Raw genomic sequence first — 24,460 nt, forward strand, 5'->3', positions numbered from 1 at the left:
AGAAATGAAAAAGAGAGTTCAATAAGAAATAGAAAGGAAGGAATTCAAGCTAATTGCAGTCTAGTTTTTAAAATGTGTGCATTTTTCCAAGGGCACATTTTGTTTTGTCGCTTTCTAAGCAGAACTAGTTTCAGCACCTGCTCTGGAACATTTGACAACTCCTGAGTGACCCACAGGTGCTTAGCGGGTTTAGACAAGGTGCGCAAGGGCTCTTGCCATCAAATTCACCTGTTATCTTGGTTTTTCAGACACTACCACCATGTTTCTATTAAACAGTTTTATACTAACCTAATCTTTTGAAAAGTATTATGAAATTCAAACCTTTGTCAATTAAAAGTGTTGCTTAATTTTATGGATATTATTTCATTATTCATTAATTTTTTGATGAAGAAGTCCTTAGGCTAATATATAGTTATTTGGGAATGAAATGACAAGGTTCACAATCTCTAGGCTTTGTCCATACCTGTGACTGAAAAGGAAGGACTTCAATTTACCTAATCAAGTTCTACAAATTGGATATGATGGAGGCTAGACCTTCCAGATTACTGCTGAGCAATAATGGGGGCAAAGGACTTCTTTTGATAAGTAATTAAGTAAATTACTTTGATAAGTAAATTACTTTTTTAACGAAAATATTCAAAAAATATTACCAAGTGAAAAGTATATTAGCTCATTAACTGCCCTTCAGGAATATCCAATGCCTATCAGATTAGAAAGGGTTCAGACAATATAATTGTCAGTTTTGTCAAGGTCTGGGATTTTAGCCTACTTATAAGCTAATAAGTTAGCCTGTTACTGTTCTGAGTGTGCTGGCAGAGGACACAAGACTCCTAGGTCAGAGGCAAAGAACTTTGTTACTCACAGCAGAGCCAGCCTCATGAGCCTCATGTTTGTGCCATTTCCTTTTGCCTCCCAGGTCCCACAGGGGCAACATGGAGGAGCCGAGGTACACGCAGTTTTGTGTCACAGTTGAGTAACATTGAGCTTGGGAATCCACCTGCTCTTTTTTCTAGAGAGAGATGTTACCTCATCCCTCCAGACTGCTCTCTGCAAACATAACCCTGAGAAATGGTTCAGGTAAAGAGTGGTAAGGGCCTTGAATTCTTGGCATACTCACAAGATGTGCTGGAGTAGGAAAGGCCCACAGAGGAGTATCTCCCAGTAGGTTGACCTTCAGAAAGAATATCTGAGCTGTGTGGCCTTCTCCTGCTTTAAGTTAGCTATAAGTTTGTACAGATGTATTAGCTTGAGGAATTCTTATAGTCAACTGTCTAATAGGAAAACTGTCATTCTCTTTTATCACAGGATGAAATTGGGAAAGTCAAGAGAGACGTTATAGTTGAATATTGCCAGAAGTAAGTATAGTATATGTGAACTACACATGCTGATTTATGACTCTGAACTCAATAAACAACAGTATTATACAGAAATCCATACAATTAATCAGCTGGTTTGTGTTTAAATAAGCCATAGTCCTACTGGATAAAAGCAAATTAAACTGTCTTCTGACACACAGAGGAAGCAGTATCAGAAGTGACGGCTGAGAGGCACTTGGAAGAGATCCATGTCTCTGCCTTCAGACAATAGCAACCTGACCAAGACAGAATTTTCTTCTTGACAGATGTCCTCTATTCTCTTTGAAAAGTCTCCAGGAACTTATATCCTGGAACTTCCGTGAGAGATGGAACAACTTGGATTCACCTCTGCACATCATCTCTTCTGACATTTTAGATTCAACCACATGTCTCACTATGCTCTTCGGGGGCAGATCATGGCATACTGCAACAGCCTGAGAACCCTGCTGGACGATTTCCCTACCATCAGAGATACCTTTTTCGTGGTGGGACAACCACAAGAAAAGAAGGGGTCGAGGGACTCCAAGGAGGGCCTCAAGACTGACCCCAGGTGCAGAATTTTCTTTAGAGCTTGTTATTCCCCCTCCCCATCCCACTTCTCCTAGGGGGGAGGTCTGTTAAGTTTGTTATGGAAATCTTGCTCCCTTTAACGTATTTAACCTTGATCTTCTGGTCCAGAAGGGGAAAAGAAAGAGCTAACACTCCAAGAATAAGTGTATCTTTGTATTTGAACGCAAAAGGAGTTCTTTGTTATGGGCTGTTTGACTACATTTTCAATCTATGAAGTTTTGTTTACCCCTGGAGTACCCAGCGATTTTCATCAGTCACACCCTTTTACATAGGCCAGCATCTAAAGTAAGCAAACAAATAAGTAAACTTAATCTTGAACTGTTTCTGGCTTCAAATATTTTACTCAGTGGAGTAGAAGAAATATTCAGGAAAAAACAAAACAAAGCAGTGATACTCCAGTGCTTTGGATAAATCAGTGTCCTTCCGTACTTCACTGATAGAGAAAAAAATATATATGTAGCATGATATTAAGTGATAAGAGTGGAGCTGCTTCCATACCTCCTTATCATGCCTTATCCAGTTTTCCAGATGTTCGTAATTCAGCCTACCTAGAGTTCACTCACTTGGATGGAGGAGTTGGCATACCTGTGCTGTAAGTGACCAAATTTACTTTGAGGAAAAAAAAAAGGGGTATTACACGGTTACACAGCCTCCAAGAGGGAGCAAAAACACCCTATAGGGTGAGCTGCCTTCCCTCCTTACTCTTTCCCTTTTGGTGTGGCACAGAGTTTAGTTCTGAGTAAGAATAATAATAAATATGATCACAGAACAGAAAGATGGAAGGGAATTGAAAGACCATTTGTATCAGACCACTCTCACTCACTTATCATTCATGGATTATTCAACCATTATTTGTTCAGTGCTTAGTTAGTACCAAGTACTTTGTTATGTATACTGGAGTTACAAAGGTGAACAAGTCATTTTGACTCCGGCAATAAATTCAGTCTAGTGGAGGAAATCTCTATAAACGAACAAGTCACTTCAAAGATTTCAAAGATAACATGTTAGAGTTATGTGAAAGTCCTGTGAGGACACAAAAGAGGAAGTGTTGAACTCTAGCCCAGGGCCTCAGGGAGAAAGTCAAAGAAGAGGTGACAGGTAAGTTGGAGTTCACCAAGGAAAAGGTGACGATAGAACAGACTAGAGAATGCTAGAGAATCAAAGAAGTTGAGTCTCTTCCCTTGGCTGACAGCTGGCTATCAAAATAGTGGCCAATCTGACCTTGATACTTATAAGATGACCTGTTTGTGGATTACCAGTGTTTTGTCTCATGAGCCCAGCCAGTACATTCACTTGGGTAGAATTCAGGATTTACCTAATGGAAGAATGCATTAGAGAGAGAAGCAGGGCAAAAAATACCTCAGGAGACTGATAATTTTGCTGAAAGTTTGACTGGACATCTATTGCCCAGTGATGCTGAAGTGCATCTTTCTTTCATATAAAAACATCACAGGATAATCCTCTAAGACTTCTTAGTTCCATTTTCTCATCCACCCAATAGCCATGTCAACCATTTATAAACCCAATCTACATTTGGGTCAAATTTTAAAAATAGTTTACAGAACTCTAACCGTGAGTTCACTACATTCTTATTTAGGATAAATGGATTAAGGAAGTCTATTTTAGTTTCTGATCTGTTTTATTTGCAGCCACCAAATAAGGAGGTCAGGATGTAGAGAGGGAAAAAAAAAAACCTCTCCAACTTGCAGGTTTTGCTCTATTCCGTTATTGGGTTTTTTTGTTCATTTTTTGTTTGTTTGTTTGTTTGTCTTGTAGATGATATGTGTTACCTAAAGATTAAGGGAAACAGTCATTTAAGGGGGAGAGGCTAGAGCCCTAAATTGTCTGGTCAGTTAATGTGTGATCATTTCAGGACAGGGCTTTGATCTAGGAAAGTGGGAGCAAAGGGAGTGCCCACCCAGAGCCCAAGTCATATAGTCAGGCAGTGGATGAACAGCAACTGATACAGATGCAGCAATTCTCCACTACATCCATCTCCTGCTTCCTAAAACCTCTAGATTTTAACATGTCCCTTTTAATACACTCACATGAAATGGAGCATGGAGAAAGGAAGTTCTGTCTTCTGTGGAAGTTTGGAAAAGGTACTGTATATAATTCTAACGCTAACCCTAACCCTAACCCCAAAGTCTATGATTCCATGCATTGAGTATTAATAAGAAATGAACCTCAGCCACAAGAAGGTATAATAGAGAGAGCCATGGCCCGAGAATTAGAATGTTGGACTTTACCCGGCATAGTCATAGGTTGTTCTGAGGTCTCGGGCAAATCACTTTTCTTCAATCTCTGGACTTCAACTTTCCATCAAATAAGTGAGATTGAAGCAGCTCTCTGAAGTTAAACATGCTGAGATTCTTAGTGCTAAATTGTCTAGAGCTTTATTCCAAGGAATAGGACTGCTCAGGAAAGACTTGCTGGGAAGGGAGCCATCTAAGAATGTTCATGAAATGATCAGTGGGAATCATCCCAGGTCAAGATTAACTAGAGATAAAGGGACAGAGTTGAGGAATGAGGGTCATGAAGAACAGAGGTCCTCACCTTATTCCTAAAATAAGGAGTTGTGTTAGATCAAGGATAAGAAATGTTTAATTTTAAATGTCAATTCTGTGTCCTGCTGAGGATTCTAAGACATCCCAAGCTTGTGATATTGTTGTGATTGATTGGCAATGTCATACCATGTTCAAGGAAAGGGAGAAAGGAGGCCTCCCTGCTTGTGTTTGCCATCCCCTTGTCTAGAAGAGCCCCATAAATTCTGTAGGTTTAAAATTCTAAGATGCTACTTAATCCTTAAAGGCTGTAACATACTGTTTAGTTTTAGCAGAGACACCCTGCCCCTAAACCAGAACCTAAATAGAAGAGGAGCCAAGAGAAGCTCTCCTCCAAAGAATGATGCCCCTTGAGGGCTCTATGTCCTTCATGGCTCTAGAGGAGACTGGAGTCTGGAGACTGGGATGACACTTGGCCACACTCCCAGGAGCCATGGTGCTGGCTGATAGAGGAGCGAAGAAGGGACAGAAAGAGAGGACACTAACATTCAAGCCCCTACTGTGTGACAGCCAGATCCACCACTATGCCACACTGCTGCTTTATGAGGATTAGAAGAAAGCATGGTTTCCCCCGGGCAGGGGTAGCCCCATGCCAGGGTGCAGAGCTTGGCAAGTAAAGTATAGGCTGGATCTCAGCCACTGCTGGTTGCCTCAGGGCACAATCTGAACAACAGTACATGGTAGCCTTGGTGCCAAGCACTGTATAGCAATGAATTAGACATGGTTCTTTCCCTTCAGGCAAGGGGAAATAGGCAATTACAGTACGTTGTGATAAAGAATAAAATTAAAGTATAATGAAAGCACTCACCAGGAAATATTCAGTATTATCTGAAGGAGCAGGGAGGTGGGGATGAGGAGCTAGGTGGGCTTCAGGGAAGAGGGGACACTAACCTGGGTCTTGAAGGATGACTAGTGTTTCAGGTGCACAAGGAAAAGAAATTCAGTTCAAGCTGGGAGACCCGCATGTGTAATGGCACAGAGATATGAGACAGCATGTGGACCTCCCAGTGGCTCCTGTCCAAGGTATGTGAGGATGAGTTGGGGAAGCAGAATGTACAGCACGAAGGGCAAGATCCAGAAGTCTGTCATTTGTCCTTCAACAAACCGGGAGAAGGGGGCAAGATGATTGTCAGCGACCATTTAGGGACCTACTAAAACTGTACAGACAGGAGATGTTTAGGAAGTGAAATCAGCTAGGCCAGGTGCTAGATTTAATGCAGAACCGAGTGAGGAGAAGGAAGAGGAATCTAGGATGTCACCCAGAGTCTCTGGCTTGGGTGAATAAAAAGATGGCAGTGTTGCTGTTGTTTAATGGGTACAGAGTTTCAGTTTTGGAATATGGAAAAAATTTTTTCTGGACATAAATGGTGGTGATGGTTGCACATCAGTGTTAATATACTTCATGCCACTGAAATGTGCACTTAAAAACAGTTAAAATGGTAAATTTTATGTTATGTATGTTTTATCACATTTTATAATGGAGGAAAAAAAGAATGTTAATGCCATTAAGAGGAGAGATATGGAGGGGGAGATAATGAATCACAGCTCAGAAGCCCCTGTTGTGAATTTCTTCCCTTGGTCTCCCACCAAGTCTCAGACGCTTCTTATTCTGGATGTTTTCCACTTTCACATACTTCCATTCCTCCATGCTTCTATCATAGCATCATGCTCGCAGGTCTAGCTGCCTCTGGAATGTAAGATCCTTGAGGGAAGAGATTGTCTTCACTTCATATCCTGTGTGTGTGCCTGTGCCTTTGACCTTGGTTTGAAAGGGAGGATGGGGAGGGGAGAGTGAGCCCACAGGAAGTGGGGGCAGTTCCAGCCCCTTTAATTCAATTATGAAATAACAGACCATGTCATCATCTGCTGCTAGGAATTTGGTATGAGGCTTAAGGAAATCTTGGAGTTGTTGAAAAAGGAAATGGACATGAGAACTGATCAAAGGAAAGAAAACCATTTTCCCTGGCATGACACAGCTCAGGCTGGAAACCATTTATTTGTTGCTGCATCGATGCAATTAGCGGTGTGATTTCCTCTCGCTGTGCTCAGCAGCATGCAACTAGAAGCAGAAAGCAGACTAGCTAGAGGGATCCAGAGCTGGGGTTTTGCTAGATAAGTGGGTCAAAAGCAGGGAACTGAAGGTGCTGGTGGGAGAGTAGTTCATGTGCTTGGCTGTGAGACCCAGTGTGGGTAGGGAAGGGAGTAGTGGGGGTCAGAATGGAACTGACAGATGGAAGGGGAGGCCAGAGGGCTGGATGACGTCAAGGAGCATATTTTGTGGGGATGAAGGAGGTTTAGTGGGAGTGAATGAGTGAGAAAAGTGGAAGAATAAAAGGTTGAGCTGGAAAGTAGGATATTTGAGTTTAAGTCTTTAGAGGTGATATGGTTCCGGGTGATGATAAGGTCTGGAGTGTGGCCCTGGAGTGGGCGGTGAAGGAGAATGGAGGTGAAGGGGGTGATGTTGAGCAGGTCGAGGAATTGTCAGGCTGCTGAGTTGGTGGGCCATCACAGGCGGGGAAGAATCCTCCTTGCAGGGCTGAGAACCAGGCTTTGCTCCTGCACTGAGCACCTAAAGCTTTCTGCTGCCCTCTCTGTCCCCCTTCAGTAGAGGGCTACCTGCTGCAGGCAGGGGTAGAAATGGCAGGAAATAACGGATGAGAAGGAAAGGATAACATCTGGTAGAGGGCCCTGTGGCTCCAGGAACACATGTGCTTCTCAGAGGCCAAGACTGAGTTCAGCCACACTGCTGCCTGCCCCATGGCCCACAGACCTGTGTGCTCAGGCACTGGCCTTATGACTTTTTATTTTTGATAGTCAGTGTTTGCTTGGGGCACCTTCAAACAAATAATAGAGATAAGACAAGCTTAAGCTGGTTTTGACCTACTCCAGGACAGGATAGTCTAACTTTGTGGTTGCTGAAATAAGAGAAGTTCTCCAAACTAACACCACCATACTTTGTTCCTGAGCTTCAAATTACCTGATTAAACCCCTGAGACTTGAGACTACTCCAAGTAGAGTTTTAGTAATTTGAAGTTTCATATTCAGAATGTTTGATATCAAAAACATTCAGCCCTCAGTTAAAATGAATTACATTTTACTTCTAGAAATGGAAAGGGTCATCTGAGTCTCTCCTAAGGACCCAGAAGTAATGACAGTCAAAAAATGCCCCTATGATTTCCAAAAGGCTCCCTAGAAGGTGAGACCCTCCCGTTGAGAGTCCTTGCTATAGACAACGGAGTGGGAATGGAAACTGGGTACAAGAGAGCAATAGGATCAATAGGACCTGAGTGATAAAGGAGGAAGCATCTAAAAATGACTCCCTGGTTTCTGGTTTTGAGGACTTGGGGGTTGTGTTTCTTTTAACACAGGAGGAAGCCCGGGATCGGGGTGCGGGTGGGGGTGAGGAGTTCAGTTCTTGCCTTTTTTGACTGAGGTGCCCTGAGGCACTGCCAGCCAAGGTGGAGCAAGTTGGGACTCTGGAGCTGTGGAAGGGCTTCGGAGGAGCTGGAGACATTCTGTTTCCCAGGCCAGGTAGTGGGTACCTGGGCTTGTGTGAATCCTTACACCAGACATATATGAATTATGTATTTGTATGTAAACCAGTAACGAAGAGATAGCAATACTGCTGCCTAAGAAATGATCAAGTATTTGAAGGAGGAAGAAAGGAGAAAGAAGGAAAAGAGGGCCAGAGTCTAGAGAACCTGGCGGGAAACGTGGTGGAGAGAGAAGGAAAATAGAGGCTGGTCTCCAGAGCCTGGATTCTAGAACTAGACAGACCTGCGCTTAAATCTCAACTTCATCTCTTAGGAGCTGGATAGGAAAGATCTACGTAGCCTGGTAGGGCCTCAGTTTTCTCACCTGTGAAACAGGAACGACATAGAAACATCCCAAGGTTGCCGTAAGAATTAAGTGAGAAAATGTCACCCCAGGTATGGTGCTGGCACTTAATTTATGCCCTCCGCTTCCTTTCTTATTACACCTTTCCCTCCCCCTGTGCCCACTCCTTCCTCCCGATAACAGTTGAAGCTAAAACCAACCCAACTGCTCTTCTCCTGTTGAGTTATTTATAACTGTGGCCACTTGTGAGCAGCCTGAAAAGGAGGGCTGCTGCCCTTGGGCTTAGACGCTGGGTGTGTGTGTCACCACAACGTGGGCTCTGGGGCTGTGGCTGGAGGGCGGTGGTATAAGTTCATGCCAGACGCCCCTTTTAGAAAGAGAAATGCTGTACTCCTGGAGTTTTCTTCTCATGCCGCAGGAGTTTTCAGCCCTGGCCGCGATGTTTGCTGCCTGCTGACGGGAAAGTCTTCCTCAGTTTATGGTTCATACCCCATCCTTCTGAAGTGCTGATTATGTTCAAAACTCTGCCTGAAAAGGTTTGTATTTTTTTATGTGTGCCAGAATGGAAATTGGCTTTTTTTATGTCCCACAGTTAAACATATCAATTTCAGAGAATATCTCTTTTTTTTTTTTTTCAGGAATACCTAATAACTGAAATCTCACAGCTCCTCATGTTTTTGCCTGCTTTATTATGTTTTCCCTTGTGCCTCATTATTTCATAGTTCTGTTTCTTCATGGTCATTACTGAACACTAATTGGAGCTTCCGACATTCCTTATTAATCCTTAATTTCCTCCACAAAGCCAAGAAAACCCCACCCTGATGCGCTAAAACTAAGGAGAGGTTGAGATCGCACTTAATCACAGTCGTTAGCTGGTTCCTGTTTTTTGAGGGGTTCCTCTAAGTACCTCATTTACTGATAGAGGGTGACCATTAAAAAAGAGTAGATATAGAAATATATAAAGCATTCAAGTATTAGTTAAATAAAATGCAATGTTGAAAATGGCAATTTGGGAACATTCTGATTTTTCTTTGTAAGTGAAAACCCGTTCAGCAATTTAGGTTTCTTACCCTTTCTTTCTTCCCCCCAGGTTTATTGAGGCGTAATTAACAAATAAAATTGTATATATTTAAAGTGTACAGCATGATGATTTGACATACATATACATTGTGAAATGATTACCACAGTTAAGCTAATTAATACATTTATCACCTCACATAGTTACCTTTTTTTTTGGAGGTGAGAATGCTTGTCTAACTCTCTTAACAAATTTCAAGTATAAAATACAATGTTATTAACTATAGTCACCATGCTGTACATTAGATCCTCAGAACTTATTTATCTTATAAATAAAGTTTGTACCTTTTGACCAACATCAGCCCATCTCCCACATCCCGTGGCAACCACCTTTCTGTAAGTTTGACCTTTTCATTTTGATTAGATTCCACATATAAATGAGATCATACAGTGTATGTCTTTCTCTGTCTGGCTTATTTCACTTAGCATAATGTCATCCAAGTTTACCCATGTTGTTGTAAATGGCAAGGTTTTCTTCTTTTTTATGTCTAAATAATATTCCTGTGTGTTTGCATGCATGTGTGTGTGACGTTTTCTTTATCCATTTATCCATCCACTGGACAGTTAGGTTGTTTCCATATCTTGGCTATTGTGAGTAATGCTACATGGAAGTATGAATAATCTCCTTGATATACTGATTTTATTTCCTTTGGATATATACTCAGAAGTGGGATTGCTGGATCATATGGTAATTTTACATGCAACAGAATGAAACTGAATCCCTCTCTTACACCAATCACAAAAATTAACTGCAGGTGGATTAAATACTTAACTGTAAGACTGGAAACCCTAAAATCAGAGAGGAAAACAGGGAAAAAGCTCTTTGACACCAGTCTTGGCAGTGATTTTTTTGGATATAACAACAAAAGCACAGGCGACAAAAGCAAAAATAAACAAGTGGGATAACATCAAACTAAAAGGTCTCTGCTAGTAAAGAAAAAAATCAACAAAAGGAGAAGGCAACCTACATAATGGGAGAAAATATTTGCAAACTGTATATCTGGTAAGGGGATAACACCTAAAATACGTAAGGAACTCATATAACGCAAAAGCAAAAACAAAGCAAAGGAAAACAATTTTTAAACCAATAATCCAATTTTAAAATGGTCAAAGGACCTGAACAGACATGTTTCCAAAGGAGATATACCAGTGACCAATACATAAATGAAGAGGTGCTCAGTATCACTAGTCGCCGGGGAGATGCAAATCAAAACCACGATGAGCTATCACCTCACACCTGCTAGGATGGCTCTTCTCAAAGAAGACAAGTGAGAACCAGCCTTGGTGAGGGTGTGGGGAAAAGGGGACACTTGTGCACCTCTGGTAGGAATGCCAGTTGGTGCAGCCACTATGGAAAACAGTATGGAGGTTCCTCAAAAAAGTAGAAATAGAACTACCCTTGATTTCAGTCATTCACGGAAGAATTTTTAGGGGTTTCAAAAATATATAAAACTACTGCCTTCTGCAGTTAAATCATAATTTTTCTCTTTTCCTTCACTGAATGTTGCAGATACCTATGATCCATTGTTTGTTTTTCAGTCATGTGTTTAACCTGTGTTGATAAGTAGTTATGTTTTGCTTACAGGTATTCCCTCAGGGCAATGTTGTCTGAATATGAGTCCCTGCTAGGAATGTATTTGTGACCCTTGTAATTCATTGATTGATAGTCATACAAACACATTTTGATGTGTTTTTGGCCTCCAATGGCTTTAAGCAAGGAGAAACACTTTGCTTTAATTCCCCGGCCGGAGTTACCTTGTCCAAAGACATATATAACCTGAGTTCATGAAAAGGCTTGTTCTTTTTTTCAGATATTATCCTGTAACTATTATCCTGTATTATACTGTGAAAATGTTTATCTAAATATTCTTGTTTAAGTATATTATTCCTAATCAATGCTCATATATTTTTATATCCCTTTAGAAGCTTCTTGAAAATTATTTCCTTGTATTGATTTTACCCACAGGTAGCTTTTAGAGCCTTCAAGCTAACTCTACAGCTGATAGCCCCTCTCCATGGCATTGTGGCCTGCCTCTTCAGTTTGGCTAAACTTGGAAATTGTCCAGCATGTTTTGAATTTCCTCTAAGTCCTAACCCTCTGAGAGGCGACTGGGGAGGAACTAAGGGTATTGGTAAGTGATTAAAGGTGATTAAAATTGCCTTCACTATTCAGTTGAAATTCCACGAAGCTCTTTTTTTTTTTTAGCTTTACTGAGGCCTAATTGAAGAATAAAATTGTCATATATTTGAAGTGAACAACTTTATATTTGATATACATATACATTGTGAAAGGATTTCCCCCATCTAGTTAATTACTATGAAGCTCTTAATACCTGGAAAGACAGGACTAAAATATTTCCTCATAAATGACAGAAGGGCAAAGGGAAAGTCCCATTATATACTGCCTCCAAACGGCTTGATTCCACATTTACAGGTTAAACCATGAAGGTATGCCAAGTCAGAATTTGGGGGGCCTGGGTTTTTACCCTGCCTCTGTCACTTGGTTTACTAAAAGCTGGGCACTTTACTCCCTGGCTCTATGTTTGTCATCTGTTAAACAGGGGTGACAACACCTGTCTCAGAGAGATGTTCTGTGGATTAAAATCTGTAAAAATTCTAGAAGGATGTACAAGTCCCCATTAAATATTAGCTTTGCTTTCATTCCCTTTCCCCTTCTGGGCTTCGTGAACTAATGTGGCAAGGTCAAGGCCAAGCATTCACTGTCAAGAAGCTTGCAGACAGCCCTCAGTTAGCTAACAATGACCCGGTAGTCCTGTTCGTAAGAATAGTTGAGGCTTTTGTTTTATCTGCCCAGTGCTAATCCGTGAACTCTAACTCAGCACAAGTTCTCAGATAAATGCATGAGGTAAATTAAAGACGCTGAAATGCTTAGTAAGCTGGGTTTATCAGAAGCAGTGAAACTGGTCTTACTATTTTAATAATTTGACTCCCATCCTAATTATGTCATTAGTCATGTAAATATTAATCAGTTAATAGCAGTATATTATGACATAGTAGACAAGGATTTTAAAGTGTGAGAAGAGCCAAAGAAATGAGGTAACATGCCTATCTAAACTTAGTGGTCTTAAAACAAACATGATATAATCTGAATCTATTCCTCTCTGGGCGGTGCATCAAGGAAATGTTTGTGGGAGATTCTGACTTGTTCCAGGAGGAAGATTGATGCCTGTATCTGAGCAGAGGCAGCATGAAGAAGGGAAGGGGTTGGTGCTACCTCAGCAGAGCACAGAATTCTTGCAGGCCTACTAGCAAGTCTTCCATATAAGCATCAAGAGATTCCAGAAGTTCCAAAGCACTCTTAGCTCCTTTCCTTTTGCTAATCTGGGGACTGTCGTAAGGGGTTAACTCAGAAAACAAACTAAGATGCTCTCCAGTGGAGCTGGATGTTGGGAGGGTGTGGGGCTGGACTGTAGTTGAGGGACAGGAGAAAGGAGGATGGGCCAGGAAGAACGCTATCCCTGCCCTCGAGAAGATGAGATAGAAGCCAAGTTAGAGCCAGAGCCATGTTTCCAAACGAAGTCACTGCATAGGAAGTTCTGTAGCAGCTGGGAGGGAAGAGCCCGCAGGGAGGGTGATCTGGGGGGACTTGCCCTCACTTGAATCAATGGAGAAAAATAGGAGGGCTTGTCCTAAAGGGGGACAAGAAAAGGATACTGGCAAAGATAACAGGCAGGACTTACACATGGCCAGTCCAGAGAGAATGATGAACCCACCAGTGCAACACTGAGGGATGGTGGTAAATGAGGCCAAATTGTTGAGGACCTAGAATTGAGGATGAAGGAAATTGGTTTTTTACTATTTAAATGCTTATGAACCGGAAACCATTGAAATAATTGGGGCCCAGGCTTTCCAAGGTGTACAACTAGAGAGACGCACCTTGACATGTTGCCAGTAAAAACATTTGTGCTCCAGGGAGAATGTGCAAAGTTTTACATACTCTGCTTTGCTGAAAATAGATAAAGGGCAAACTGAACTAAAAAAAATTCCATTCTAAGATAATCATCTTTTTTAAAAGGCTAGGCTGCTCAGTTCCTGGCCTGCTTCCCAGAGGAGCCAAGGAGAACTAAGGTGAAAAGAGGAGACGGGTCTGTTCATAGACCCATCCAACTCCTTTTAGCCATTTCAGAGCTGTTTGGAGTTAAAGTGACTTTTGAAGACTTACGTGCTTTAAAATATTTTTTAAAGAGACACTTCGAATTTCAGCTGTGGTCCTCCCACTTGACTGAGGAAGCAGCTCTTAGATACTGTGGGCTAGTTCTGTGGACCCTGCCAAATTTTCTCCTTCCCTGAAAGCCAGCAACTCCCTTTGGAGTCAGTGTGAAGCAGAGGTGGAATCAGAATGTAGGAGTTTACATTATGATTTTCTTGTAAAGGATTAGGAGGCCAATTAAACCCAGACACTACACACTGAGCTCAGGGTTTCAGGAACAAAATGTACTGGCTTTGAGTATTCACATGGAGGCAGGGCCACTGTGATTCTGCTCTCTCTGTCTGGTTTCCCAAACGGAACCCTCCTGCGGAAAGGCACAAGAAGAGGCTCATTTGTTTCCTGGCAGAGGGTCTCCTCCCACCACCCCCACGACCACACGGCAACCATCTGCCCCCTCCTCACAGACAGGCTGCCTTCCCTGCCTGTGCCTGCCATCTCTGCTCCCGCTGAGCCACGTGAGCCCACAAGAAAGGGAGGCCCAAATGAGGACTGTTACCAGTGCGTAACAAAGAAAAGGTAGGCCCTCCTCCACACCTGTACTTTAATGATAATGCCACCTGTCAGCACAGAACAATTTTGCTGGGAAGTGATCGTATAAAAGTGCACACACAGCATTATATAAACAGTAATGGAAATAATGAAAAGAGAAAAATCACCCGTAATCCAACCATTGTAACAAGTAAAATATTTTTATTTATCCTTACTTCCTTCTAGCCCTTGCCCAAATACATTTTACAGAGCTTTAATCACAGCGTATGTACAACTTCATATTCTTTTTTCGTTGTCATTGCAGGGCGATGATAAACCTTTTCCCCTGGTTGCTGCATAGCCTGACAGAGTGTATTGCTTGTAGACCAGCCACATTAGACCTTGAACAAATAAGGCTCACTGACCATCACTCCTCCCATCCAGTACAACATTCTTAAAGTTCTTGTACAATTTGATCTGTGACTCCTCTTCTGGTGGAAGTTTCTTTTCAGCCCAATATGACCATCAGGTTTATAGAGGATTCATAAAAACTAATGATTGGCCCCAATTCTTTTGTGGCTGGGAAAATACCCAAAAAACATTTTTCTGTGGTGTGTCAAACATCAAATGGATATGAAATCTGGACTGCTCATCTTTTCCTAAAGCCAAGAGCATATATTGCAAGTACATATTAGCAACCATTCTCAGACCTGGCTCTGCCCTGATCAGGCTCTCATGGACAGCCTCCCTGCTCCCTCACTTCCCCTGCCTTCCATGCCAGAAATGTAGGAAGAGATCCAGTACCGGGCCAGCTAGGGTACAAGGCTGCTCCAGTCTGGATGAGAGGTTTACGTAGAGTAACTCCGGAAATGCTTCGTGGATCTCCCATCTCACTTCTGCCATGGGCTACAATCAGGGACGGTGATCAATTTCCACAATCCTTCTCTTCCCATAGCATGGGTGTCCTCTCAAGTAGAAAACTATCACTGTCCCCACAGGGAGCTGATGAGCATTTCAGATCAGCTGACATTCTGGTAGCCCTGGAAATGGGGCCCACCCACCTGCCCCATCAGTGCTCCCTAAGGGCTTGTCATTTTCTTGCTGTGCTCTCCCATTCTAAGCAGCTCATTTCCTGAGCCAATAATAGAGATGCTAGTACAGCCATCTAGACCCAGGCCAGGTTCCTCAAACCAGTATTGAGTGCCCCAAAAGGCCTCTAACTTAAATTTCCATCCAAAACGCATATGAATCTTTTGCAGTAAGGGTCCAAGAAATAAGCCAATTTAGGATCTCCCACATCTACTCCTGAAATGATGAGAATCTCCTAGAAGAATCTATGTATGTGCTGTATACATGTATACATATATGTGTACATATTTTTGCTTGCCTTGGATGGTCCTGAGTCGTCTTTAATCTATGAGCCATTGACAGGATGAGCCAGTGACAGGGCTGATTTGAATGGCATGGCTATGAGAAATGAGTGCTGGTTTATAGTAATTTCAAGCCCCTAATAGACTTACTGAGGCCTATACTTTCCCATTCCTTGTAATTTCTCTTTTTCAATCTATTTAGAGTCTGTAGCCTTATAAACACTGAAACTTTCTTTCAACAGTATGTTCTTATTCTGCTGAAAAGCAAAGCAAGTTATTACATTCCTGAGGGAGGAAGGAAGGAAGGAAAGATAAATCAGACCTTGGGTTCTAGAACATAAGACTTTGCTGATCTTGCAAAACATATAATTAGTATACTCACAAACAAAGAGAAGTCAATTTAGGTAAAAAGTTAGCTTTGAGGTGAAATGATTCACAGGGTAGCTAGGGTAGCTAGCCTGTGTTTCACAGTGAGTAAAATGTCGTCCATCTTCTAGGGTCTGAGCTTCAAGAGCTGCAGAAAATGATTGACAGCCTCCAGAGCCCCCAAGACCCCACTCTGGTGTCCCAGGTCCTCCTCCTTCGAAGGGAGTTATGTTTCTGCAGTTTGACGCTGCAGTGAGGTACCTCATCCGGTAAGGGCTGGAGTGCTAATCCTGTCTAATAAATTCTGCGGGGCAGGTGTTTCTGAGTGATCGTGGAGGGAGGCCACTCTTGGCACTATTAGATAATGAGCTTAAAATAGTCGGGGGCACAACCTGATCCAGAACACTGCCGCTACCAAACACGTTCGGCTGCAGAGGCTGTCCAGGTGAACTGTGTTCTTGTTGGATAATAATATTCTTTATTTTATTAAATGTGATTTCAATATAGTTAGTTTGCATAACAGGCTGTTTTATTGGGAATCACATTTTTTATACTTCTGAAGATGATTCTTCCTAAGAGTTTTATTTTTTCAGCCCTTAATTACCTTTCAAAAAAACAATTCTCACTGCACATCTGAAACCAATGGAAATCACCACCTGAGTTAAATTTATAAGTTAATTTACCTCTGGCCTTGTAGGTATTAAATACTCTGCATTCAAAAAGAATGTTTATATGGTTAATTAATCATGACTGATGAACAAATTAGCTTGGATTAAGAGTCACAATGTTTCCTGTATAAATAATAAGCTGTGTATGGGAAGGGAAGAGGTCAGGCCTGAGGGTCTCTGCTTATTCTTAAATTCTCAAAATTAATTAACTTCATTTGATAAATTCCCAGTGTGAGTATTTAGTCAATGAGGGGGACCTGGGAGGGCAGTGCTTTTATCTGTGGATTATAATCACTTCCCACCATTAGCATGAGTGTCCATAGAGAATAGAAATGTGGGGCTTGTACTGAACCATATTTTCTCTTTCTGCTCTGCTGTTTCTTACTCTGAGCATCATGGGACTCTGGATTTAGAATGCAAATTCAGCAGGACAGAAAATCAGGCTAATTTGTTTTCTTTTGATTGACAAACAGCTTTGGGAGCTGTAGCTTTGTCAAGCACGTAGGATATAAAGGTTTTGACTAATTGTCATGACGGCCATTCATTAGCCCTCTGGGCTCTGAAATCTCAAGTCAGACTTTGCAAGGAATTTACATAGGATGAAGAAATAGGACTATACCCCAGAAGTTCTTGGATTCCAGCTGCATGGAGTTCAGCTTGCTCCTGTTGTCCAAGGGGAACCACTCTGCTTCCCCCAGGAACTGCTTTGTGGGGCTTTCTCTGCCCTGGTGCTCTCAGTCTGCAGGAATGGAGGGCTCTGTGTCCTATGACTGGTTTCAGTATATTCAGTATATTTTTCAGAGGACCTCAGAAGGAACCAGGAGTCCTTCATTCATAGCATTTCCTCCAGCCTTTTTTCTTCAGAGGTCTTTGGGGTGTGTCTGTGTTTGGAATCACAGTCAGTGAGTAGCAGACCAGAATTAGAACCTATGTGCATTTGACTCCAAAGCCTGAGAACTAGGATGGATGCCAGACAGCAGCAAGATTGATGGAAAAGGAGACTCCAAAGAGAAGGCAAGAGGCAGGAGGAAAGGAGAAGCTGAAAGATAAATGTCTTTCCGCTTGAGGATTTTACGTAGTGCTGAACCTGCAAGCAAGAAGTCCTTAGATAACCAAAAGAGACAGGAAGCTTGGAGAAGTTCCCTCGCCCTTCCCAGAGCTCACCAACTGAGTAAATATGACTGTTTACCCCAGGGAACTTTTTGCTTATGTAAACTGAAGCCTTCTCCAGAGTTTGAAAAGAAGGAACTCTTACCTGGAATGAGAACAGCATACTTTCATAGACCAGGGGAGGAGAAGAAGCATGTAGCTCAAGGACAACAGGACAGTGGCCCCGTAGAGTCCCCTCATATCTGGCCTCAGCTTCTCTGTGGCATAGACCAGCTCAGATTGCAAGAAAGTTTAATGTTTCCAGGCACAAACGTTTCACTCTGCTCCTGTCGACCTGTCCTCTGCCAAGGACCTGATAGAAATTGGTGCTGTCCTCCGATGGCATCAGGATCATATTGCCCAGGGCCTGTCATTCACCTCTGGGCATGTCCACCAACCTATAAGAGTTACTTATTAGCCAGTGCAAGAAATGCCTGAGGATTGAGCTTATCTTTAATTTCAGGTGAATTAATCATTTGCGCCAAAGGTAAATGCTTCAGTAGTACAATTGCTTCTAATCAATCTCATCTCTTTAAGTTAGGGATCAGCAAACTACTGCCATAGGCCCCTGCCTGATTTTGTAAGGCCTGTGGGCTAAGGATGGTTTTTATGTGTTTAAATGGTTGAGGGAAAAACTCAAGAGTAGTATTGTGTGACACATGAAAATTATGTGGAATTCAAGTTTCTGTGTCCAGAAATGAAGGTTTTTTTTGGAAGGCAGCCAGGCCTATTCGTTTATAGATAATCTCTGACTGCTTTCACACTAGAACCACAGAGTTGAATAGTTGCAACAGAGATTATATGATTCACAAAGCTGAAAATATTTACTATCTGACCCTTTAAGAAAGAGTTTGCCACTCCCTGATTTAAAGGATTGAATTGGTTTGAAATTCAAGAATGGAGGGAAACCAGGAAAAAAAAAAAAAAAAGTCCCTCAAAGGAATTCTATAGGACAGAATAAAACATGTGGCATGCAGAGTGCCACTGATGTGAGTGTATTATTGATGTTCAGAGTGATTACGGTGAAAAGGAGGAATTTAAGGAAATAAACCAAAGGTACCTTAACTTTCTGCAATAAGCCTGATTTAAGAGTACATCAAGCAGTCTCTCAAGAAACATCACCAATTTCTTAGTCCTCGAATTTGTGTTGGTTTTCTCTTCATTTTTCAATTTATCTTTATGCTCACCTAGTTTAAGTGTCTCTGAGCGCACAGATACTAAAGTGTGCTTCAGGGTTATCTGGGGATTTCTGGGCGACACAGAGAAGGCCTCATGTGCTCCTGGTCTCCAGCGTCCGAGAAGTGAAGAGCCACAACTTTTGCCTGGCCTCCTCCGGCCACTTTGCAGACGTTTTTTGGGTTTCATTTTCTTTTTCATATCCTTGCATCCAGGAAAAACCCTAGCATGTGTCCCATGAATTCCCTGCTCCCTGTGGCTACAGCCAGCTTGCCTGGGATCACATTATGGCTAACTCTCTCACACACAAGATGACTGGTATTCTAGGAAACCCTTGACTGCTTATTGACAGTAAGGCAGCTGGAGTGTGGCAAAACAGTTTGGAGAATGTGATACATCTATCCTTGTATTTTAGTGGACTGCTGGGGAGACCTGACTTTATTAGGGGCTGGCAGTTGGCAGGTGTAGCACTGGCACAAGCAACAAGCTGACCTTTCATTCCTATGAGTTTCCCTGTATCTTGAGTGCTGCTGGCAAGCTGCACTGATCAGGCCTAGCCCAGCAGAAGGCTCAGGTCAGGTTTACCAACTGAGAGTCTGAGTGAGTTGTCACAGTGAGCTGTTTTCAGTATTTCTAAAGACATGATGAAAAAGACACGTTTGCCCAAAAGTTTTGCAGGTAAAGAAAATGTCACATTTCTTTCTTTTTTTAACTGGAACCATAAGAACGAATGAGATAAGGAGGAGAGGAAACTTGCTTTGGTTGAGTTTCCGCCATGTGCCAACTCCGTGGGATAACAATCATGTCACCATCTTTACCGATGAGGAAATAGAGAGAGAAGTTGCATAACTTGCCCCAGGGTCACAAGCTTGTTGTAGCAGACCTTACATTCACAGGGTTTGTCTGACTCCAGAGCCCTGTTCTTTCCTTTATATCATGTTTCTTCATCTCTTCCTGCAGCTCAGAGCTTAGGCTAGGTGTTTATGTGGCTTTGAGTTAAAAACAGGAGAATGCTTAATTTGGTAGAAAAATCTTTCAAAATATGGGGTCCATGGAGAGGAAGGAAATAAAAGAGGATATAGTGCTAAAAATGTTAAGTATCATTCTGAGACCCCTTTCTATACATAGCATTACATTGTACAGCTCCCTAATAAGTAGTACTATTGATAAAGGAGAGATGGGACCTATCAAGGACAGTGATCTAGACTGAAGAATTAGGAAAGTGAGGAAAAGGATAACCAACCATTTGATCAATGGTGGTGCCTAGAATCTGACTCTCGTCTCTCTAGAGAGTGTATCATGTGCTATGGTTCTCTAGCTTAGAGTAGCAGTCACATTTACATCTGAACTGTATTGATTTTTTGTGTGTGTGTGTGCGGTACGCGGGCCTCTCACTGTTGTGGCCTCTCCCGTTGCGGAGCACAGGCTCCGGATGTGCAGGCTCAGTGGCCATGGCTCACAGGCCCAGCCGCTCCGCGGCATGTGGGATCTTCCCAGACCAGGGCACGAACCCGTGTCTCCTGCATCGGCAGGTGGACTCTCAACCACTGTGCCACCAGGGAAGCCCCGTATTGATATTTTTTAATAGTCTCCAAGCATCTATAAATTAACAGACCTAGTACGTGTTTGGGGCTCTAAAACTCTGCCAAGAATTGTGGTTGTTTGTGGCACTTAGTAGTTAAAAGTTCTGCACAAACTTACCAAGATAAGAGAGCAAGTCAATGTTCTGTGTTCTCTTATGTGAAAATCAGTCTGGTGCAGCCACAAGAGGAGACACAGGAGAGACTCAGGAAAACAAAATTATTATACTCAGTTCCTAGAAACATCCATCATGCCATGTCATACAGGGCCACAGGTCGGCAGCAAGGAGAGTGCTTAGGCCATGACCTGGAAAGGCAAGGCAGGGCAGAGGTACAGTTTAAGATCGGCTACTTTGAATAATTCCAGCGGGCTTTGGGCTGTAGGAGAGGTCTCTAGTTGCCTGTTAACTAGCCCTGGGATGATTAAAGGAGAGAAATATTGCCTCTTGGGTTGCAAGGGTCAGAGGAAGTATGGCTCAGATTGGTTAGTTTGCATATCAAAGGCATGCTGGGCCCTTAGCTATCTCTAAGAATTGGCTATGCAGGGAAGGGCAGACTCTCCCCAGCCAGCAAGGTTTTTTAAAGATGTTAAAACACCATAATAAACAAAAAAGAAATTTTAAAATATAAGCAATACAGTCAACAGTAAGGTGCGAATGTAAGGTCGGATCTTAACAAACGGCATCGCGAAACAGAGGAAAGCTTCAAGTGAGCTTTATTAGGGGGCGCTCCTGGGCGAGGTTCACTGGTCCGAGAGAAAGGGGCCAGAGAAGTCGCACCCGGGCGAGGGTTGGGCAAGATTTTATAGGGGAAGAAGGGAAAGGGATGTGGTGAATCTGGGAGGGCGCAGGGTATTCCTTATTTGGTGGTCTCTTCGGGTATCGTGGCAATATCTGGTGCCGGTTGCGTCAGTCTTGGGACTGTTAGTCCCGCCCCTGGAAAGGCGGGAAGGCTGGGCTGGGTGGAAAGTCCCCAGGTCAGTTCCTGGAACTGGGTGGTCCGGAAAGTCTCCAGGTCAGTTTCTGGAACTGGGTGGTCCAGAGAGTTTCTGTCTGATGCACCCTGTGAATCTGATTGCGTTCCCCTGCCTCCGGCCAGTTGGCCTTACAGCGAACAAAGCTGGACCCAGAGGCTGAGAGAGAGAAAATAATTTTGTGGATTGGTGGGAGAAAAGCATAGGAATGACATGGAAGGAGTCAACCAGGAAGAGGTTTGTGGGATATTGGGCTTCTGTGCTCTTGATTTAGGCTGAAAATAAATGTTTCCATTAGAATACTCTGCTTTTTGGTACTGTTGGCTAAAGAAAAATGCACAGCCTAAAAATTGCAAATGTTTTATTTGGGAACCTTACTGAGGACTATAGCCTGGGAGACAGCCTCTCAGATAGCTCTGAGGATCTGCTCTGAAGAGGTAAGGGAGGAGCCAGGATATAGAGGAGTTTTTGCTGAAAAAACAGCAAAAGACCCGTGTGGTTGAACATCAAAGGACTACTGCTAATCACAAAAAACAGACATCACAAGTTAATGATTTTAGTGCTTTTCTACGTATGGGAAGATGCAAGAGTCTGGACTCATTAAACTGATTTCTTAGATATGCATCTTACCTATCTAGGGCCAGTATCCTGTTTTTTTCTATCCTGAATTCCCCTCAGGGTGCACCGTTGGGGAGCAGCTGTATTGGCTGATGACTTGGTGGCAGGCAACATTCTTTGTTTAGTGGAATGGCAGGCGACATTTTTTTGTCTGCAGTACCATTGTTTTAAGAAGATACATACAACCTATAAGGGAGGTATGTATATGGAAGGTGCCTTGGGAGTTTAGAGGAAGGTCAGAAGCGGCTGGATACTGAGCTCTGCCTCCCTGGACCCTACTGGGCTAGAAGGTCAGACCCATGGGGGACCCGTCTTTGTATCTCAGACAGTTTCTGACACAGCACCCTGTACATAGTAGATGCTTGATACATCACTGTCACATGGGTGTTGAATGAATCATGGGCCTCTTGGCAGGACTCACTGAGAATCATGAGAAAGCATGTGAATGATACGAGAAACAGGAGAAAATGTTTATGTATCCATTGAGCAACTCCAAGCGCCATCCTTGAGCTATCAGGATAAGTCAATGTTTTTATTCAGTGTCTCAGTATATAACTGTATGCAACTATCTTTTGTTAATTCTCACAAAAACATGAAAAGGGTGGTATGATTTTTGCACTAGTACAGTGGTTTGATATGCAAATAATAGAGCTACCTTTATCTGTCTTTGAACTTAAGTTCATAAGCCCCTGCTTCTGCTGATGACAAAAAGATTAAACTTTTCAATTCCGTGTCATTCAGCCACATTTACAGTTTAAAGTGGTCAGTTTGAGATATAAAATCAATTAATTCAAGATTATCCCCTTTTACCTTTGTTTTAATTGCCTCCTCTTTACCCTGTTGGTGAGGGAGGGATTCTGCCCCAAGGTTATGGGGATGGCCAAACACATGACACTAAATACTGGACAGATGAGATCAACAGCAGTTTACTCGTCACATATACTCACAGCCGAGGGGAATAGAACATAGCATGCCATGCAGGGCCACAGAGGATTTGTACTTGTGACCAGAGTGAACAACTAGGGGCTTGAGAGGCAGGCTTTGTAGTATCAAGAGGATATAGTGCTTCCTGGCTCCCATAGGAGGATGTGATTGGTTCATTTGAATAATTTGGTGGTCTGGCAGGGAACTGAAACCACTCCTTGCGGATAAGCAGGGATTGTACTTGGTCCCTTTGATAAGGAAGTTTGTTTGACTAGGGGACCTTAACCGTGGGAGCAGAGTAGGCAGGGGAACTTATAGTTAGGTCATTCAAAGCCCTCCCAATTTTACCAGATGTCAAGGCAGCACTAATACAGGACCTTAACTTAAGCCTTACGCCACACCCTTCTCCTCCTTTATCCTTCTCAGAGGTGATCTAAATTCCTGGGGGTGCTTATAAATCATCCCAGCAGTTGAAGAGGAGTGGCTACCTCACCCATCTCTGTCCAATCCCAGATCTCTTCTGGTTGGCTTGCTGCTCAGCACCCGGCTTGGACACCCCCTCGTGGGGTCTTTGGCACTCCCCAGGCCTTTCCACAACACTGGACTATCTGCTCATCTCTGGGAGGCTGCCTCGTTTCCATCAGTGCTAACATCTCCCTCAGTCATTGCTAATCTCTTTTTTGATACCTGCTTTATGCATGACTTGGCAAAGCCCATGGAGGATTTAGGCAAAAGATCCCTTCTGTCCTGGGGACCTTTTGGATCCCCCCGCGACTGATCCTGTTTCATCATCTTTTCTTGGGCATCCACAAGATCTAAGCTCTAGAGACAGTCTTTCCTTGCTCGCTAAACTCATTTCCTTTGGGGCAAGAAAATGATTGTAATTTATCAAGCATACTTCCTTCTCTGTGACTTATGGTATAAATTTCATGCTCTAGTCTTCAGGATTTTTGGTTCTTGGTATGCAAAGCCAAGTTTTGTTCAAAACAAAACAAGAAGCTTTCTCTCTCAAACCCCAGGCTCTTATTATTTAATTTAAAATTTGATTTTACATATCAAGAATTGCTGTCTCAGCTACTGGTCTTAAAATAAATTTAACAACTGATGTCTTTGTTCTAGAGCTACAACTGAGCTGTCCAGTGCAGTAGTCACATGTGGCTATTTTAATTTAAAAGTTTAAATTAATATTGATTTTGGTGACATAAGACCTAAAATTCAGTTCCTCAGTCATGGTAGCCACATTTCAAGTGCTCAACAGCTGCATGTGGCTAGTGGCTACCATATTGGACAGTCAAATATGGAACATTTCCGCCCTGCAGAAAGTTCTGCAGTTAGACCGTGCTAGTCTAGAGGATAGCTACCTTTCCCTTGAGGGCTGTGAATTGTGAGAGTGAAGGGCAGTGTGTAAAGAAAAGGGAGTGAGGGATGATGTTGCTGAGGAAGAAACCTGTTGATATCTCAAAATGTTATCTTGCTCCAGTAACCTTGAAGAGAGTTTTGAGCTTTAGAAACTTGAGTAACTGCTGTTAATGAG

General features: G+C 42.6%; 1 protein-coding gene across 1 annotated transcript in view; it reads left to right on the forward strand.

The window, feature by feature from the left end:
* Nucleotides 1-24,460, forward strand: part of LOC308625885 (uncharacterized protein) — a gene marked incomplete at its 3' end in the record, with an annotated part of 150,517 nt that overhangs the window by 79,333 nt on the left and 46,724 nt on the right. The window contains 8 exon segments of the mRNA XM_081250488.1: nt 1,306-1,355; nt 1,517-1,541; nt 1,622-1,674; nt 1,732-1,905; nt 8,745-8,862; nt 11,370-11,535; nt 15,970-16,065; nt 16,068-16,107. Of these exon segments, the coding sequence (XP_081106614.1) occupies nt 1,306-1,355; nt 1,517-1,541; nt 1,622-1,674; nt 1,732-1,905; nt 8,745-8,862; nt 11,370-11,535; nt 15,970-16,065; nt 16,068-16,107 (722 nt within the window).

This window comes from Mesoplodon bidens (genome assembly GCF_964165515.1).
Source record: "Mesoplodon bidens genome assembly, chromosome: 12".
In the NCBI taxonomy this organism is placed as follows: Eukaryota; Metazoa; Chordata; class Mammalia; order Artiodactyla; family Ziphiidae; genus Mesoplodon; species Mesoplodon bidens.